The sequence below is a fragment of the Sinocyclocheilus rhinocerous genome, unplaced genomic scaffold (assembly GCF_001515625.1).
Source record: "Sinocyclocheilus rhinocerous isolate Xijiao unplaced genomic scaffold, SAMN03320098_v1.1 scaffold594, whole genome shotgun sequence".
Lineage (NCBI taxonomy): Eukaryota > Metazoa > Chordata > Actinopteri > Cypriniformes > Cyprinidae > Sinocyclocheilus > Sinocyclocheilus rhinocerous.
In genome coordinates, this window is record NW_015645059.1 from 1878529 (window position 1) to 1898388 (window position 19860).

Below are 19860 nucleotides of genomic sequence, written 5' to 3' on the forward strand. Positions count from 1 at the left end.
CATAACTCACTTATGACTGGACAGTTGTATTGTCAATCCACTACTCTAAACCAGTGGTTGACTCCATACTCATAGGACCGACCCATTGTTTGAATATTCTCAAACCCCATTGGCCAATATTATTAAGTCCCGCCCTTCTTCCCAAACGACTGCTCCCGCACTGTGGAAAAACCAGGTAACGTTAACCGCTGGATTGCTTTAGCGTAGCACAGCCATGACCCTTCTGGAAATCTGTTACACTGCATTTTACACGGTAAGAGTCGATATTTTCTTGTAATGTCGTATTAGAAATCGCGACAACTTTTGTAAACAACTAACAGGGCGTTTAATACAACACTGAAACAATAACGCTTGGGGTTTTAGCGCCTTTTAACCTTTGTGATAAAGTTTGTAGACAGTTCACTAGTCCTCTGTTTGCGGTATCTATTAGTGACAAACACTCAGGTGCGTTACGAAGAAACAACTACAAAATGTTTAGTACCTCAGTGTTTTCTGGTAAATGCCAAGGTGAACGTCACGTTGAACAATGTCTGTTTGCCACAAAGTGACTGTTTAGGAAAGCAGGAGTGGAGGAGACACGTTTGTACAAGATGCTCTTCTGCTATGTGAGAATGACTGACAGTTTACAGGGATCATAACGTTTTTCATGTGGAAAACCAGGGTACTCTAGTCTAAAAGATGTCATGTTAAATAAAAATATATAAGTGTATTAAAGTGATTCTTACAAATTTTTTTAGGTTTTGATCTGAAGATGACCTAGCACAGATCCTTGAAGATGAGACAGATCTGTAAGTGAAGTAACAAGATGAGTGGAAATCATAGACGGATAGAAATGGACCTGGTAAGTTCATGCACAGAATTATATGTACATTTCTTGCTATGCACTCATCCTGTGATTAGAAGAATGATTATATTTATATCTCTCTTAGGCTATAGGATCATCATCAAAGCCTTATGGGTCATCCAGGAGTATTGTCAGAAGAATTGCCACAAATCTTCCCTTAGCACCCTGCCCTCGTGTCCATTTTCAGGTAAAGTATCAGTCTTTGTTCATTCAAATGTGTCAAAAACATAAAAGAATCTCTCAACTTTTTGTAATTCTTTCAACAGACAATTCAAAGGATATTTACAAATGATTTTGAGTGCCTGTTGTGTTTTTAAATATTCAGTCTTTTTCTGTTTTCTATTTTAGTATTTTCAGGTAGTCTTCATTCATTTTCATTCCATTATTATCAGAGTGTTTTCCACGTTTATTGCATTTTTGCCTCTCAAAACCTGTAACATTCTCCATCTTTGGCCTTTCATTATTCAGTTCTCCCATATCATCATATTTCTGTCCTGTTCTGTTTTGATTCCATCAGTGTGCTGACAATAAACAATCATGAATCATGAGGACAGGTTTCAGCTCACAATATCTAATCTAGCCTTTTCCTACCGTCTAACCTTTAAAACAAAAGTATGATGACATTAAATTCACCTTGAAACTTTTATTACTGTCTCTGTTTCTCTCTTCTCTGCCCTTCCTTCCAGCTGTCCTGTATGTCAGGAAGGCAGCATGTCTGCTTTAGGTCAGTTCTCTGGATCATTGTTGAAAATTCTAGGCCAAGAGTTCTTTAAAAAAAAAAAAAGCTGCTGTTGCAATGTTCTAATTGCTTCATTATTCGCTAGGCAATGTTTAAACCGGTTTCCCTGGTGCTGTTTTCTTTGCCGTGGCTGTGATTATTATAATTATTAACCGTCCTTTAAACTGTCTTTGGGTTGTGTAGCTTCATCCATTCGCTGCAGGAGCGAGTTTCCTCAACAATTCAAATGGGCCAAATGGACTTGTGGCCACACTCGCTGATGTGGGCTGGATGGACAGAGAAGAGAGCGATGGTGCTGGCAGGAATTGGTAAAAATATTTCTAAATTGATTTAGAAAACAGAGATTTGAATATTGTAATTATCATATGTGTGTTCTGCAGGTTTGAGGCGGATTCGGGGTTGTTTTTTCGCACCCAGCAGTGCAGACCCCTGAGACGTCGGCGGTCGTTACCCAGCTTGCACCAGGCTGAACCTGCGCCACAGAGTCAGACGATCATCAACGATGAAGCCATTCAGAAGATCAGTGCTCTGGAAACTGAGCTGGCCAAACTTAGAGCTCAAATTGCACAGATCGTTCAGGCACAGGAGCAAAGTGCTCAGTCCACAGGTTAGTTGGAGTGCTACTTTAGTATTATGTGTATATACCATTTTAGTATTTTGAAGTAGCTTTTGTTTTGATATTTGTAGTTTACATTTTATTTTCTAGTTTTAAAAGTTCTCAAAAAATCAAGGCAGAAAGTCTTAAATTCATGATATTAAATGTTGCATGCATTGCAAAAAAAAAAATTATTCTTACTCAGTGTTTTTGTTTTGTTTTCCAATATGAAAATCTCAACTTCCTTGACTAGGCCAAGAGTTCTTTAAAAAAAAAAAAGCTGCTGTTGCAATGTTCTAATTGCTTCATTATTTGCTAGGCAATGTTTAAACCGGTTTCCCTGGTGCTGTTTTCTTTGCCGTGGCTGTGATTATTATAATTATTAACCGTCCTTTAAACTGTCTTTGGGTTGTGTAGCTTCATCCATTCGCTGCAGGAGCGAGTTTCCTCAACAATTCAAATGGGCCAAATGGACTTGTGGCCACACTCGCTGATGTGGGCTGGATGGACAGAGAAGAGAGCGATGGTGCTGGCAGGAATTGGTAAAAATATTTCTAAATTGATTTAGAAAACAGAGATTTGAATATTGTAATTATCATATGTGTGTTCTGCAGGTTTGAGGCGGATTCGGGGTTGTTTTTTCGCACCCAGCAGTGCAGACCCCTGAGACGTCGGCGGTCGTTACCCAGCTTGCACCAGGCTGAACCTGCGCCACAGAGTCAGACGATCATCAACGATGAAGCCATTCAGAAGATCAGTGCTCTGGAAACTGAGCTGGCCAAACTTAGAGCTCAAATTGCACAGATCGTTCAGGCACAGGAGCAAAGTGCTCAGTCCACAGGTTAGTTGGAGTGCTACTTTAGTATTATGTGTATATACCATTTTAGTATTTTGAAGTAGCTTTTGTTTTGATATTTGTAGTTTACATTTTATTTTCTAGTTTTAAAAGTTCTCAAAAAATCAAGGCAGAAAGTCTTAAATTCATGATATTAAATGTTGCATGCATTGCAAAAAAAAAAATTATTCTTACTCAGTGTTTTTGTTTTGTTTTCCAATATGAAAATCTCAACTTCCTTGAATCAAGATACATTTACGTGAGATGCAAAATGAAGATATAAAGTCTTGTTTTCTGAGAAATGTAACACAATTAAGTGGGTTTATGCTCAAAACAAGAACAAGTGTCTATCAATGGGTAAGAAAAATTGTAAAAATTATTTTCCCTTAATACATTTTCTCTTTGAAAAATTACTTTTTCTGACCCAATAGGCAGATATTTGTTCTTGTTTTAATCATAAACTGTGATGAATGTCTTTGTGCCCTCTTCAATTTATTCCATAATTTTGTCTTTAGTTGGTTTTAAAAAGGTCTTAAATTTACCTTCACAAAACCTGCAGAAACGCTGTTAGATGATTTTCATATTTTTAGATTTTCTCAGCTTTATTTTAATAAATTGAAAAAGTTGTAATATTTTTATTTATATTTAACAGCAAAAATGAATATATCCCACACACTTTGGTACATGGAAACATATAAAAATATATATTTATTTACAATGTTGATTGATTAATTGTTGATTGATTAGTTTTATTAAACAACACTGGTTAGTTGTTCTTTATGCCCCAAATATATGCCAGTGATGTTAACGTTAGGCATGTGCAACACGTTTGCTTGCAAAGTGTTGGCGTTCTTGCAAAAGACATAAAATAGCACTCTGCTTGTAAATACTTTGGTATTGGTCGTTTTTACCTATTTAAAGTTGCAATTTTTGTTTCAGCTCCAGCGCCAGGTGGTCCCCCCGTACCCCAAGCTCCACCAATGACTCCAGTTCCACCTCCGCCACCTCCTCCTTGTCCCGCCCCTGGCATGCAGAGAAGCTATTCTGCCATTGACCTCATCCGAGAGCGGCGTGGGAAAAAGGCAGAGCAGAAGACAGTACTGGACTCGGCACCTAAAAAGCCAGAGCTTCCCAACATGCTAGACGTACTGAAAGACATGGGGAAAGTGAAGCTGCGCTCAGTTAAGAGGTAAATGTTATAGTGCTTAATCTGGACAGTGATGACATTCAAACCTCATCCTAAACACTTACCAGTAAGGTTCAATTATCCTTTCGTTCCCAGTCATCAAGAGGACACGAAACCAAAACCTGTTGAGCCCACAGATGCTGCAGCATTAATCGCAGAGGCCCTGAAACGCAAGTTCGCTCACCGCTACCGGAGCGACAGTGAATGTGATAGCAATTTTAACTTGCCAGCCCCTGAGAATAAGACCCACGTAGAAACACCACTGGTAAGAGAAATTCTATTTCTTGAAAAACTGATCTCGCGTATTTTGTTTTAGTGCCATAGTCATTTTGTGCCATTTCTTTTGCAGTTTGGCCAACATATGTTAAAGTCAACTGGAAGGAGGAAACTGTGCTAGGATGGAGCTACTCATCTGAGCAGGTTAATGTAGTTAACCTGATGACTTTTCATTTTCAATAACCGGATAACTTTTCTTGTTAGCCATCAAAATGTTGTTAGTGTTCTTTTAGGTGAGCATGCAAATGCCAAACACTATGCAGTCAGTCTGGTTTCCCTATTGAATATCTATGTAATTTGCACTTTGAAAAGTTCATCTCCATCAGTACATCACATACCACAGCCAGTTCCATCATTAATGCCAGTTACCCGAGAAATTTGTTCTTTTTGTTTGGTTTTATGTATGATTTTATAAGTGGATTTATTTGGATCTGTTGAATGTCAACAGTGCAAGTATTCGACCTTGTTAGATTCCTCTCATTTGAAGGGATAACGTTAAACAAAAACACCAAAGTGTATGGATTGTTCTTTATCAGTAGTTTTATGTGTATTTTTAACACCTGTTTGCACAGAAGTTGTGTCTGCTTCAAAAGTACAATTAATAGTTGCTAGTAACTTTAGTAACTTCAGGTTTTTCTGTCATGTGACCACTAGCAATTATGAACCACACTTTTGTGATCATCATAAATAGGGCTTAGATGGTGCTGTCAGTAGTATTTGCTCACTAATTTAATGAGAGCTCATTTAAAATCCTTTTTAGGTTCTAATTTATTATTTTGGAACATTTCCATGATATTGTTCTGGAAGTCATTTAGTTATTTAACCAGTTTAATAAATCACTTGAATAATGTAGTTTTGTTTGTCTATGACGTCAAGCTTGTTATCTCTAGTCCAGTGCCAACTTCAGTCTATTAGCAGAATTTTTGACAGTGTTTGTACCTTAAAAGGTTTGCATTTTTGCACTTATACCTAAAATGTCTGCTGTGCACCAATAGTCAGTGCATTTGCATTATATTACAGTACAGGATTTCTCATTTCAAAGATTTCTAACTGGATTTAAAGGCCAGCACATAGGAGGTGTACCTCAGAATTGAAGGGAATCTCCTGGCGGAGATATATTTCTGGTAATTTATCTAAATAGGTTGATTTAATTTCACACTACAGAACTGTTTTGAATGGACTTTCATTTCTTGAATAAACCTGAAACTGTCAATCTGTGTCTTTTCATTTCTGTAATGAGGTTTCTACTATGGTTACATTTGGACAAATAGAACAGCATGAGCTCATGCCATCCGGTAGAAACATTTTGTGAAGTTTTATTCATCAAAAATGCAACTGCAACAAGTATGTATCAAAAGGTTATACGGCAAAGCCTTTACAAAATGGCTTGACACATAGGTCGTCTCCCCAAAATGGCTGTTACAACAAACTGTAAACAGTTTTTTTTTCTTAAATCAACAGTCTTACAGCACTTACAACAAAAATACAAATCACCTAAAATAAAGCACCTCTTCTCTTTCCAAATATCAAGAGAAGCACAAAAAAACAAAAACAACTGTCCGTTCTGTACAGAATCCAAAACCATACACAATAATGGAATGTTCAATGTTAAAAATCAAATCATTAAACCAATTCTCCTCCATATATTAAAAAAAAGGTTTCTCCACGACAAAAAGGCAAAGGGTCAGACAGTGCACTAAATAGACAATGTGATGAGTTTAAAATGAAAACGAAAGCTGATTTGGTCACTTAGCTTTGTGCATAGTTTTAAGGCATTGTGTAGCAGTCTTCCGAAGAGACGAGAGTGGCTTCGAGACATTCTGAGAAGGACTTGTCTTTCTTTACAAAATACAGAGGAGAGAGAGAAAGAGAGGTGTGGTGGCTACCTACAAAAGGCACCTTTACTTCCTTGTTTCTCCTAAATAAGCAGGTCGGTTGAGACCCTGAGCAAAATCCATGGAGAGTCCGTTCAGCTACATGTCCCGTGACATTAATCCTCCTTCCATGGTCAAAAGGGTTCATCTCTGCCACCTTTCACGAAGCGACGTTCCTTCAACACATTGTCTGAAATACAGGGGAGAGAAAGATGCAATGGAGCACAAATGGCATCTGATGCGTCTCGCCGACGGGGTTGCAGTCCAACAGATTTTGTTGATCATCAGCAGTAGGTTTCGAAAAAAAAAAAAATTTACAAGTGGTTCTTCACATCTGTGCTTAAAAGGCAATAATCACAGAACTAACATGATTCAGTTAGAAACGTGTAAACAGTCTTCAGAGGCAGCAAAAGGACTGGGCTCTTCACATTTGTATTTTTGTACACAAGGAGGAAGATTGTTTTGCAGAAGCACTGGCACACACACGCTCGCACTCATTCGGTTTCACACACATTGTCTCTTGGTGTGGTTGTAAAAACCTCTCCTTTAAATACTCAAGGTGTTTCGAATGACTTTCAGAGCAATTCAATGTTTCAAAATGGCACTTTAAAGCCATAGGAGGGGGTTCCTTCCTACCCCACATTCCCTTACAGTCTTTAATCAAAGCATCGGAGTTGAATTAGTAACGCCCAATAGAAAAAAAAACAAATAAGGTTCAATAAATATATCACAATAATTAAAAGAAACCAAAATTGCAGCAGTAGCCAAATGAGGTATCTATGTATTGCTCTATGTTGAAGGGTAAATGAGCGCTTAAAACTGAATAAATTAAATAGACGAACGAAAAAGAAGAAAACAAATCATCAGTGGTTGGTTGGAGATGGGTGGCGTGACGCAAGATGTTTGGCTGAGGGGAATAGAGGTGTTCTGCGAGCGCTGGGGTGTCATGACTCTTGGCTTCCCTGAGATAAGGCTCTGGAACTGGGTTCTTCTGTGGCTCGGCCCGGTTCGGATTCCCCCTCCTCGGAGCTCCCCGATGCCTCGGGCTCCAGGGCACTCCAGCTGGCCTTGTTCAGGCCCAAATGGCCGAGCATGGTCTGAGAGAGCCGCGTGTCTGAAAAGCGCGCCCACTCGGCAAACAGAGGCTCCACCACGTAAGTCATGAAACCTGGTGGCAGAGAAAGAGAATCAGAGGCAGAGATCACTACATCAGCCAGACCTTCTAAAAATAATTCATTTGAATGATAATTATAATATCATTATTACATATTACATTATTATATATACACATATATAACCAAAAAAATAAATAAATACAAAAAGTATAGATATAAAAATACACTATTTAAATATGATATTTATGTTGTAGTAATATTATATTACTGTATTATATACACTATTTATATATATTTGATATTATACATTATATATTTTTATTAAAATTGAATAAAAAAAGGCAAGACATTACATTTAATGACAGTTATTAATCACAGTACAATTACAGTCCAGTATTACAAGTGACTGAAATTTTGTTTAATTGTTTTATCTAATTAAATATGCACTCATTTGCATGCATTTCCAGAACAGAAATCTGAACACTGGATAAAGACAGGTTCAAAGTTAATTTTGTTGACATATTAGAGTTAAATGTTTTACAGAAGGGATTTTATTGAATTTAAGATAATTGTACTTTAATTATAATTATTACATTATTATATTTTATACACGCACATATAAACAACAATAAAAACAACAACAAAAAAGACAAACACTGTATATGTATGTATGTGTGTATGTATGTATATATATATATATATATATATATATATATATATACACATATAGTGGACTGTTTTGTATTATAAGTTTTCTGAAATGTGCAATTATGTTTTATTATATAATAAAATATGCACTCATTTGAATACCTTTTGTTGACACATTAAAGTTGAAGATTTTTACGGAAGGGAATTTAATTTATTTACTGAATTTTATATTGAATTCCAAATTTTGGGCCTCTTTTTTTTCCTCTATAAATTAGAAAATAGTGTCAACAGCCAGAAAATTCACCATGTTTTTAGGAATGAAATAAATCAATCAATCGATATATGAACAAACCCTTCTGTAAAAACCTTCAGAATATAAATAAGAATAAAACTGGGAAATATATCAAACACTTAAATCTGTATTTTGGATATTTTCTTTCTGCTAGTCTGAAAGAAGATAAGATTATTGAACCAAAATACCTCAAAATCTGAAAACTTACCAGTGTCTGAAAAAAACTGTAGTGTCTTGCCTTAAATCAATATACATACAATACGTAATATTATTTTTTACTATTATTCTTTTCCTCCCATATTCAGGGTGAGCTCATAAATGAGAATGTTCTGGTTCTTACCGATTTGAACACTGGCTATGGTGTTGGCTTCACTATCACACAGTGGACTGATTTCAAGTTTATGCTTCTTTTCAATGTCACCTGAAAAAGACGACAACAGAGCACAAAGATTAGCTTCTGAACAGAGTGAACTAAGAGCACATGGAGAGAGCATGGTCATCATGAGAACTGGCTACCTTGGTGGAAGAACTCCTCTGTGACCTTCTCACTCCACTGTTTGCTGAGTTCCCACGGTCTACACGGGTTACAGATATCTGCACACTTCAGAGCCATCTGGAACACACGTCCATTTGGTTTTAAGAGCCCAAAAGTGTCTGTCTTTATTCAAAAATATGGTATGCAGCCCTTCCACTTAAAAACGGGACATCGCAAACTTCAAGTACATTAAAGTCAGCATTATAGTGACCAAAACAAAATAAAATTATATATTTTAATAAATTTAACTAATTTGTTATCTATAATTTTTTAATTATTTTCCCTCTTTTTTTTTTAAAGCAAACATCAAATGTATTATTTTATTTTAAGTCAAAGCTGGCATATAATCTGTATATAAAACTATATATAAACTGCACAATGTTTGTTTTTAGTGAAATTAATACTGAATTGCACATTCCCACCTGCAGAACGAAATGTCGATGAGAAGCGTGTCCTAAACACAAGTCGTTCTCATCCAGATGTGTCCTGAACCGGGACAGGTACTCATTCTGTCGGCTGATATCTGTGGCCAGAATGAGCGACCCCAGCTGCCTCTCTATACTCAGACTGTTAGAGACACCAATTAAAGTCAGTCTATCATAACAGAGGCCATTTACATAGAGAAGTCTTAAAGAGACAGTAGGAAAAAAAGTACCTTTATTTTACTTTTTATAAATTGATTAGAACATTTATCATTCTTGTAAGTGTAATAAATTCATGCAAATAAGTATTTCCATTTTGCAAAATGGAGTCGAAAAACAATAATTGTTATAGATTATAATTAATAATTGTAATAAAATGATTATAAAATGTATAATTCTTATAAATAAATGTATAAATAAGTATTTACATTTGGCAAAAAAGTCCATCCTAAAAGTGAGTCAATAAAGAATATAATAATAACAATAATAAAGTAAAAAAATTATCATTAAAAAAAAAAAAATTTAAATAAGAAATTAAAATAAACAAATAATAATTTTAAAAAATTACTTGCTTGTAGAATAATAAGCCGTAACTTATTAACAAAGAACTTTAGGCTAAAAAGAAGTGAAGAGACTGACCTGTCTTCCACAGGAAGATGGGAAAAGAGTTCGGTCTCTCTGAGCAGTCCCACTGCAGACCTCCAGTGATGGTTCTCCAGAACTGAGGTATTCTACAGAGCGACACACACACACACACACCAGTGCCGATTGACTTTGACGTGTTTACAAATACAGTAACTTACTCAGAACATAAAGAGGATTGTGGAGCTAATTATGTGCTTAAATCCCATTGGATGGCGCTCTAACCCGGTACAAAGCTGCAAGGTAATGGTTGGTTTTGATGAGGAAAGGCTGGTTGACTCCAGGGTGGTCCAGATCGTGTGTGGCCGCAGCCAGCAACCCTAAGAGGATGTCGAATGATGTGAGGGACTGGGCGAGCTGTGGATAAACACACACACACACACACACACACACACACAAAGAGATGACTGTAAGTCTACACGTAACCATTAAAAGTCAATTACGGTACATTTAATAAAGGGACAATCACCTTGGGTTCTCTCAGGTAACAGTGCATGGCCTGGGTGACATCAGCAGCATGGACTGCATTATGGTAAGGGTTCTGATTGTGGTAGTCTTCTTGAACCAGAACTGAAACCAAGTGTACAACATTTAAAGTAATTCAGCAAGATTAGTACAGTCAGTATATTAGGGCTGCAGATAATCATTCAAATATATGATGACAATCAACACCTAATTTCATTCTCAGTTAGTTGGATCAGTGCACTGTGGCATGCAGAACCCCCATCTGTCATGTTTACAGAATTGAAAAATACACTTTAGAATTACAATAAATATATTTGAATAATAATTAAAATAAATCAGATGAGTTGATCAGATGTTTCAACTCATAGTTAATAGTTTCAGGAGGGCATTGAGTCATTTTAATGCAGTTCAGATGGCTTTCCAAGCAACTTTTACAATTTGAAAATTTATGTGAAATTTATACTTGTAAATGTTACAAATTCTTGTAAATAAGAATGTTCAATTTTTGCAAAAAAGCTAAATACATCCTAAAAGCAAGCCAATAAATAATAATAATAATAATAATATTTAGTATATTATAATACAAATACTACTACTATTAATAATTATTATTAAATATTATGATAATGTTAGTAAATCTGGACTAATAAATAAAAAAATACTAATATATTTTGAATATTTTCTTTTGTTGTTAAATATTTGAGGTTTGAAATGAATTAAATTTCACTGAAATGTTACATGACATTTTTTTTATAAAACAGTAACTATAAATTAATTACCATAGTGTGAATGTGAACTAATGTTCAAATTAAGTTCATATACATTCATACATTTATATTTCATACATTTTGCATTGTTTTAATCAAATGTATTTAATAAAATAAAACTATGCTTTTAAAATACTATTAATAAAAGAAACATTCATTGTTAGTTTCAGCCATAAACATGAAAAACACTTACCTAGAAATCGACGCAGTTTAACCATGTCTAACTGGAAGAGCTCGATGAGGCCATACTGGTTCAGCAAATGAAATGTCAAGAAGACAAGACTGTTTCCTTCAAAACAACAAAGAATATAAGAGGAAGGATGAATTTGGCTAGGCAAAGCTTCATCCTCAATTTTGCACAGCCATGATGCAACCAGCAGGTGGCAGAGTTGACCACAACTGAATGAGAAGTGTACATGTGGCTTAATATAGCGAAGGTAAAGTACAACAAATCTCACACATTCACACACAGAAATAAGAAGGTTCGTCAGAATTAAAATATTTACCATTTGTAAGTCTGTCAAAGAGGAATATCTCAAAATTCCAGCTTCCAACCTTTTCAAGCATACACTGTGAGAAAATGACAGTGAGAACAGATGAAAAATCAATAACTGCATATGTTATGTATGTATTCATACCGCAAATGTTGAATATTCAATACAAACTAAAGTCACCAAGGTTTTACCACAATGTGTGTTTGTGGTGCCATACCTTGGCCTGACCGCAGTAGTCCTCGTCCAGGATGTGGAGGGGGTTGAGGTGTGGTGCTCCTCGCAGCAGACGGGACGAAAGCAGGTGTCGCTGGAAACTAAAGAGCCTCCGGATCCTCCGAGCTGGAATCGACCCTGCTGACTCAGCACGGGCTGAGCACAAACACACACATGAGAAAGAGGACATGGAAATTCCATGATGCAAAATGCCATTTAAAATTAGCATCCTCAACAATTAAGCTGAAATTGCTTTCAAATTTGAAGCTTTTCGTGTCTTTGGCTTTCGTTCTCGTCCAAATCCACCCCCAGCCCCACTGACTGGAGCCACTGCTGTTTAAAACTTTGGTTGCTATCGTTGCGATTGTGGTGCTCAGGCAGCCTACGAGAGGTCATGCCTGACTGAAGCACAAAAGACAAAACCAGTCAGGAGAGAGTCTTTAAAACAGAGTTTCATTTCACCACAACAAAAGAGCAATAAATCTTTTCATGTGCTAAATGTACGTTCTCCTGAATTCAGCTCGCCCACATTGGTAGATCAACAGAGAGACTATGAAAATTGGGGAAAACGTCTTTAATATAATTAGATTAGAATATATTAACGGGATAACAAACATAAGGGTGAATGAGAAGCGGCACTTAAAAAAACAACAACTTTATAATGATTTTTTTTTTTAAATAATAAAAATTTAAATAGACATTACATTCAAACTGACAAATAAACAAAAACGTTTAATTCATGTTTAATGTGTAGTTAAATAAATTAAACATGAATTAAAGAATTTCATATTTATTTCTAAATTACTACATTTATAATTGAATTCTTATTACTTATTTAAGTGACATTCCCAGTCCTCCAGAAGCAAAAATCCCATTTAAATTCTCGGACTAAATTAATTTTATGTATATGTATAAAAAAAAAAATAATAAAAAAAAAAGCTTTTAAAACATAACTACCTACAATGTTTTTATTCATCTTAAAGTTCTCGCAAACTAGTTTAGTTGACGGTAGCCACTGTATTGAAAAAAATACTACTACTATGGAAGTCAATGGCTACCGTCAAATGTTTGGCTACCAACATTCTTCAAAATATCTTATACTGTGTTCAAGAGAAGAAAGAAACTTATACAGGTTTGAAACAACTTGGTTGGTGGTATTTTTGTGGTACTGAGTAAATTATGACAATTGTAATTTTTGGATCATTAACCCCTTTAAATTTTGCGGGTAAAATCCATTTAATTTCAATAGGAATCAGCAGGATTGGGAGTTTTGAGTAACTGCAGAAAATTTCCTTGTGCAGATTTCACTCGTGTTTAAGTGAATTTGCCACTTTGACAGGTTTGAAAGTGACTTTTGTCGAAATTTCGCTACTGTGACCGCACATTTACAGCATAAAAGACAGTAGTGATGTTTTCAAAAAAGAAAATACATTAAAATGAGCCAAACTGATTCGCTTCCCTCAGAGTTTAGTAGCTCATCCCGAAATTGTCTCATTTTTGATTTTCAAAAGTTGAATCAAATACTCTAAGAATTCATATCAGAGTTGGTTGATTTGGTTCAAAGCTTTAAACATATTCAATACCCATGATAAAATACCTCCGGAACAAAGCTTCCCTGTTGCACAGAGCTAGGAATGTGTGCGAGTGCTAATTTGGGTACTTACAGTGCAAAGTGCGAAAATCGATGCCCAGGTACGGGTGCGAGCCTCTTCGTTCAGGTTCAAAGCCTACCTGACTTCTCACTCTCACATCTCCTAGAAGGCATCAACACACAAGTCCTCAAGAGATTTGTTAGCAAACACAACATACAGCAGGTTACAGGCCTGGATACAGGGGGACAGAGACAGACATACACACACTGCCGATGGGTGGGGGGAAAGGGGAGGACAGGGAACAGACCATGCATCGCCATGCCAGAGGGTCTTATGCATTAGTATTCAGACGGCTAGGAGCAAAGGAGGACGCATGGAAGAAAGACAAGCATGTGCTTCAGCCCAGGACAGAATGGAGAGGAAATCAGAGGGACTTCAACGAGGCTGGCCAAAGCTCTAAAGTCACATCTGTTAAAAAGTCATTCAATAGGCCTTTTCATCAAACTCTGGCTGTGTGTGCGCGTGTATTTGCATGGATAGGGAGAAGGAGGGGGACGCAGAAACTTTTACTGAGTAATGGCAGCCTCCAGCATGTCAGTCACTACTGATTGGAGTTCATGTGCAGTAAAAAAAGTAGTCAACGAGTAAATAAGTCAATAAACAAATAATAAAACAGCCTCCCACCAGTATGTTTACTTACTTGAAAACAGCTGTTTGAATATTACACAAGCTCCTATCAAAATACCAAAACTGTGAATTACAATTACATAAAAAACACGATTCAAATGAAAAAGACAGACATGAGTTTCAAACGAAACAACAACAACAACAAAATCATAGAGTCGGAACAACCGTACAAGAGTGTAGCACAAAGTCACACATGCAACAAGCGAATCAGACAAAAAAATAAATAACTAAAAACAGACGGAAGCTATTCGGACATGCAGAAGAAAAGCCGCGGAGGTCGAAGAAGCAAGACCACATTATGGAAACCAAAAGTGCGCTCTCGTCTTCTGTTTTTGCGCCAAACCTCTCGTACGCATCTCCTGACCCACAAATAGTATTAGAAGACATTTTAACGTGAGAAATGCCACTGATTAGACCGTGTCCCCTGACGCAGGTCTTTAGGGAGGAATGGTGTGGAAAAGTTATTAAAGGGAAAGGCCATGAAAGCGAGTGAGCGGGTTTGTCTCTCCTGGTGAGATGTGTTGGTTCATACCTGGTGTAAACACGAATGAGGGTTTGATTGTTTTGTTTGTCACAGCTTAAAAACAAAACAAAAAAAGAAATTACGATCAAATATTAGGTCAGGCTTAGCTTTACTAGGTTTTTGTCTACATGCTTGAGGAGGTGATGTTACTGAACATGTAGAGACTCCAGGTTGTTATGATGTTCTAGCGTTTTGCTAATTCATGGTACAGTGACAGAAAGCAAAGCAGTCAGTGTGATTCGAAAGTGATGAATTGGTGTAAATGTCAGTCAAACGGATTTAATGTGGAACCACCACGTTCTTAGTACACTGTTGTGTAAAATCTCTGACAGCACAGATCACGGGCCTCATGTATAAAAATTTACATAGGTTTCATGCAGATACTGAAATTCTGCACAATATGATATACTGATAACTATTTTCACATTATGGCTGAAGCACGGCTGATATCATAAATCTATACAACATTGTTAAAAACAAGAAAAAATGCACATTGCTTGAACATGGCATCTCTTTGACATGCGCTCTTAAAGACAAAGTGCTCTCAAAGGGTTACATTTTTGCCATAAACTATATAAACTGTAAACTGTAGTGCAATAGTGCCCGCCAACCTTTTTAGCAGCACTGGTTCTGAAAGTATTTTTCCCATTCATTTTCCCAATAAGGATTTATTTAAAAGTCTTTGTTAAAGCCTCATAAGCCATGAACCAAGCCAACCAGCTGAAACATTAAAAACTTTTATTTGTAGCAAAAAAATTAAAAAGTATTTGAAAATCAGACAAAAAGACAAAGATACAGGATTAATGGCTTGTACTTAATGGTTTAAGTGAGGGGAACAGCTACAATCCCATGAAGCACTGCGGATGACAAAAATTATGGTGAAATATAAAACTACTTATTTTAAGTTTTTAATTACATCTATAGAAACAATATAATTTTTTAAGAAAACATGCATTTATACACAAATATTTAAGATTCCCTTCTGGCATTTTTTGCTGGTCTGTGATTGGTGCAATTTTCCTGCACAGCATCATGGGTAATGAGGTTTTCACTATATATTTCAATTGGTACAATGTCAGACACAAATGTCTTTGAAGGTTTGTAAGTTATCGTTAAAAAAAATGTATGTCCCTATGGAAAAAAAATGAATGACGTTTTACTTCCGGAACCCAACTTCTGCACTCTATTACTATCTCTTTAAATTATAAAAATAAAAAAATATCCAACAGCAGGTGATAAATATCCAATAATGACCAATATCTATAAATCAAAATGACAAAAATAACATAAAATAGTAATAAAACACTGGTTTTATTGCATTTTGCCATCTATACATGTGACACTATTGCGTTTCACAATTACTAGAAAAAAAAATTATACAGGTTGTAAATTGTACCTGTGCTGATAAGAGAGATGATAAACTGCAATAAAACTACTCTTAATCACTCGCTCTAGTTTTCCCGTAAAATGTCTAAATATACTTCACCTGAAATCAAAATTTCCTAACACAAAACAATGACTAAGCATAAACCTAAACTGATTACTAGGTTAATCCAACATGAGATTGAATAAGCGCTTTTTCAATGTGCATTTTGTTCGTACGCAACGTTTAAACATCAGGTCCTGTCAGATCTTTCAGCGCTGTCCTATGAAGTCAAAAGGGGCACAGATAAAACTCTTGGAGGTCCCTGGGGTCAGCAATCAGGCCGAGTCGAGGCTTGATAAGTATTAAATCAAAGGAAAATTCACAGAAACGCTAAGCAATTCCTAGTTGAGGAATGACTTAAGCTGTGGATGTAATGAAGAGATTATCAGAGGCTTTTTGACTGATGGTTGAGGCTCTCCATCCTCTCCGTTACACAATCTGTTGTATAATATGCTGCGCTTGGTAACTTCCAGTGCAGAGCGGTGCATCTACCCTGTGTCTGAATTTATTTACAGGTTGAGTGTGTTTGTGTGTGTGTGCGTGTGAGTGCATGCATTAGGCAGGGAAGATGATGCTTACCTAGCATGCGAATATACAGAGCGGTTTGATCAGAGCTGTCATAGGAGATTGCTCCACGTCTCTGCGGGGGAAGAGATGCAGACAAACGTCAGTATTTGCATTTACTCAAACACGCGGGAAAAACTCATATACAAGCCAAATGCTCAGCAGTGTATATTCAAATAAGGCTAAAAAAAAAAAAACACCACCACCACAAATTCAAGAAAGCAAATCAGCTCATAATAGTTCTCTATTGTTTATTTTATTTTATAAATCTTTTTCATATTTTGCTGTTCTTTGGAACCTTCTGATGAAAACCAATAATTGTAAATTGCTTTTATACTAAACATTATTTAACAGAGTCAATGGGATTTTAAGAGGGAAAAATGTGCTTTTAAAGGAACACTCCACTATTTTTGAAAATAGGCTCATTTCCCAACTCCCCTAGAGTTAAACAGTTGAGTTTTACCGTTTTCGAATCCATTCAGCCGATCCCCGGGTCTGGCGGTAGCCGATATGGCTAGAAACTATACTCTCATTCTGACGTAATAATAATCAAGGAACTTTGCTGCCGTACCTCTCTTCAGGGCTCAATAATAATGATTTTGTTCAAATTTTTGCTTTTGTTCAGATTTTCACTGGCTGCACTTGCAAAAATCTGAAATTAAAATTAAATATCTTTTTTTATATATAGCAACATTTTCATAGATTTTAAGTGTCAGAAATTTTTTTTTTTTTTTCATTAAACATTTGTATGTTTTATATTAAAAAGCTTATATAATGCATTATAAAACTTAAAATGCATTAATTATGCCTTGTAATGCACCTTATGCATTGTGTGCCCTCATGAATAATTGTAGCCATAGTTATAATAAATTATAAAACTTATCTAGTCATTGTCACACTTTTAGAAAGTGTAATGCATTAAAACACTTGACAAACTTTCAAATATTATAATGCATTTTCAGTTTGATTACGTCTATTTATTAAAAGATATGAATGCATTACAACGCACATTATGAATATCTTTGTAATGCTTTATACATATAGGCTTTAAATGCTTTTTTTTTTTTGTAATATGCATTAGCTAGAAATTTAGTGTGAATAACACATTAATTATATTTTATCCTATTTTAACTGATGCTCACCAATTTTGGAAGAAACGGTGTGAAACATCAAGGTTTGCAGCTTTTAAAGGAACACTCCACTATTTTTGAAAATAGGCTCATTTCCCAACTCCCCTAGAGTTAAACAGTTGAGTTTTACCGTTTTCGAATCCATTCAGCCGATCCCCGGGTCTGGCGGTAGCCGATATGGCTAGAAACTATACTCTCATTCTGACGTAATAATAATCAAGGAACTTTGCTGCCGTACCATGGGTGCAGCCCATATCGGCCTAGAAAATCGCAACTTTTCATTTTCCGTTGGTCTTAGTACACGATGTAACTACAGAAGAGTCCAGTTTTAAATAGGAAAAATATAGAAACTCTTTGGTCTTTTTTGAGCGAGATGCTAACGGTCTAATCAGATTCAATGATCTATGCTAAGCTGCAGCTAAAAGTGCTACCGCCAGACCCGGAGATTGGCTGCATGGATTCGAAAACGGTAAAACTCAACTGTTTAACTCTAGGGGAGTTGGAAAATGAGCCTATTTTTAAAAATAGTGGAGTGTTCCTTTAAAGGGCCTTGGCAAATAGAAGTGTCTTTCAAGTACAAAGATTAACAATCCACACTAAACAATCCAAAGACGAACATACAATCCTGAAGACAACTTGTGAGAAGAGAAAGCATTCACTTGGAGTACAATACAAATATCATGGTAAATGGTAATCATTTATTAGCATTTTGTAAAATTTGGTACAACACCAACATATAATGATTAAAAATCTATAAATATGCCTTTGAACAATCTAATGCCGAGTTCACACTGCACGATTTTCAAACTCATCGGATCGCCGTTGTTTTCACACGGCGTGACTATCTGGGGTAGCATTAAGTTGCTGCTGTGTTCACATTGCACGATGGATCGGCGACATGCCAAATATTTTGCGGGCGTCGGCGATTCCCTCAGATCGCGTCTGTGGTAATTCACACTGCGTGATTGTCACTCGCGTGAACGAGCATCGATTTGCCTCCGATTTCGGGCATTTGTCTGCGATTTCGCAAAACCTGTCGGCGAGTGAAAAATCAGGCTAAAATCGTGCAGTGTGAACTCGGCATTAGGGATGAAGAGATATCAAGTCTATCCGATATTAATTATTTTATATTTAGATTATTTTATAAAAACCTGATATTACTGATATTGAAATACTGTATTATTTTGTCTAAATAAATAAAAAATAAAACCAGCATAAATTAAATTAATTCACATAAAATAAGGAATAAGCGCCACAATATTAAAAAGTACAGTATGAAAAAACACCAACATTAATACATATCTATAAATATGCTAATAAACATATTTAGGGATGAACAGATATTAAAAGTCAGACTGATACTGATAATCCCATAACTATTTTACATTTATATGATTTGATAAAAACTGACAAATGGCAGATATTAAAATACTGTATTATTTTCTCTAAATAAATTAAAAATAAACCGTATAAATTTAATTTAATCATTTAAAAAATTAACAAGAATCACAACATTAAAACGTGCAGTATTAAAAAGATATTCATTTTGATATTTGCTAATATTTTATTTGCTCATATTTACATTTAACATAGTTACTATTGTTATTTTTAAAGATTAACTTTCAAGAAATGTTAGATGACAGCAAAGATAATCTCACTGTATAAATAGGGTAAATGATCATGCACAACTAAATATCTAATACATAAATAATGCATTCCTAAAAGCACTCTTTTATTTAAAAAAAATAAATAAATTATATATACAGTATCTCACAGAAGTGAGTACACCCCTCACATTTTTGTAAATATTTTATTATATCTTTTCATGTGACAACACTGAAGAAATGACACTTTGCTACAATGTAAAGTAGTGAGTGTACAGCTTGTATAACAGACAAAATTTGCTGTCCCCTCAAAATAACTCAACACACAGCCATTAATGTCTAAACCACTGGCCACAAAAGTGAGTACACCCCAAAGTGAAAATGTCCAAATT

The 19860-nt window shown here is 35.7% G+C and overlaps 2 protein-coding genes across 15 annotated transcripts in view; one reads left to right on the forward strand and one right to left on the reverse strand.

Moving 5' to 3' along the window:
• The first annotated feature begins 218 nt into the window (after positions 1-218).
• LOC107705262 (mitochondrial fission regulator 1) lies at positions 219-6649 on the forward strand. Of its 6 annotated transcripts, XM_016508484.1 has the most exons (9): positions 227-444; positions 546-661; positions 752-841; positions 930-1031; positions 1767-1891; positions 1964-2190; positions 3953-4202; positions 4296-4464; positions 4549-6649. In XM_016508484.1, exons 3-9 carry the CDS (start codon positions 806-808, stop codon positions 4594-4596), a joined length of 957 nt encoding a protein of 318 aa, XP_016363970.1. In that variant the 5' UTR covers positions 227-444; positions 546-661; positions 752-805; the 3' UTR covers positions 4597-6649. The 6 variants fall into 6 exon arrangements, with proteins under 6 accessions (XP_016363967.1, XP_016363966.1, XP_016363971.1 ...); XM_016508481.1 differs by lacking the exon at positions 546-661 and having other exon boundaries at positions 219-253; positions 738-841; XM_016508480.1 differs by having other exon boundaries at positions 221-661.
• A 216-nt stretch (positions 6650-6865) lies between these two features.
• Positions 6866-19860, reverse strand: part of LOC107705260 (high affinity cAMP-specific 3',5'-cyclic phosphodiesterase 7A-like) — a 44187-nt gene continuing 31192 nt past the window's right edge. For 3 of the 9 annotated variants that reach the window (XM_016508474.1, XM_016508477.1, XM_016508479.1), the window contains exons 2-13: positions 16750-16810; positions 13607-13696; positions 11947-12098; positions 11742-11805; positions 11429-11524; positions 10473-10573; positions 10229-10360; positions 10001-10092; positions 9362-9506; positions 8921-9017; positions 8745-8825; positions 6866-7517 (exon numbers count right to left, since the gene is read on the reverse strand). In XM_016508474.1, coding sequence (XP_016363960.1) covers positions 7294-7517; positions 8745-8825; positions 8921-9017; positions 9362-9506; positions 10001-10092; positions 10229-10360; positions 10473-10573; positions 11429-11524; positions 11742-11805; positions 11947-12098; positions 13607-13696; positions 16750-16810 — 1335 coding nt within the window. In that variant the 3' untranslated portion in view covers positions 6866-7293. Of the gene's footprint in view, positions 7518-8744; positions 8826-8920; positions 9018-9361; positions 9507-10000; positions 10093-10228; positions 10361-10472; positions 10574-11428; positions 11525-11741; positions 11806-11946; positions 12099-13606; positions 13697-14234; positions 14268-14753; positions 14799-16749; positions 16811-19860 lie in introns of all 9 variants that reach the window. The other 6 variants (XM_016508471.1, XM_016508478.1, XM_016508473.1 and 3 more) reach the window with 5 other exon arrangements.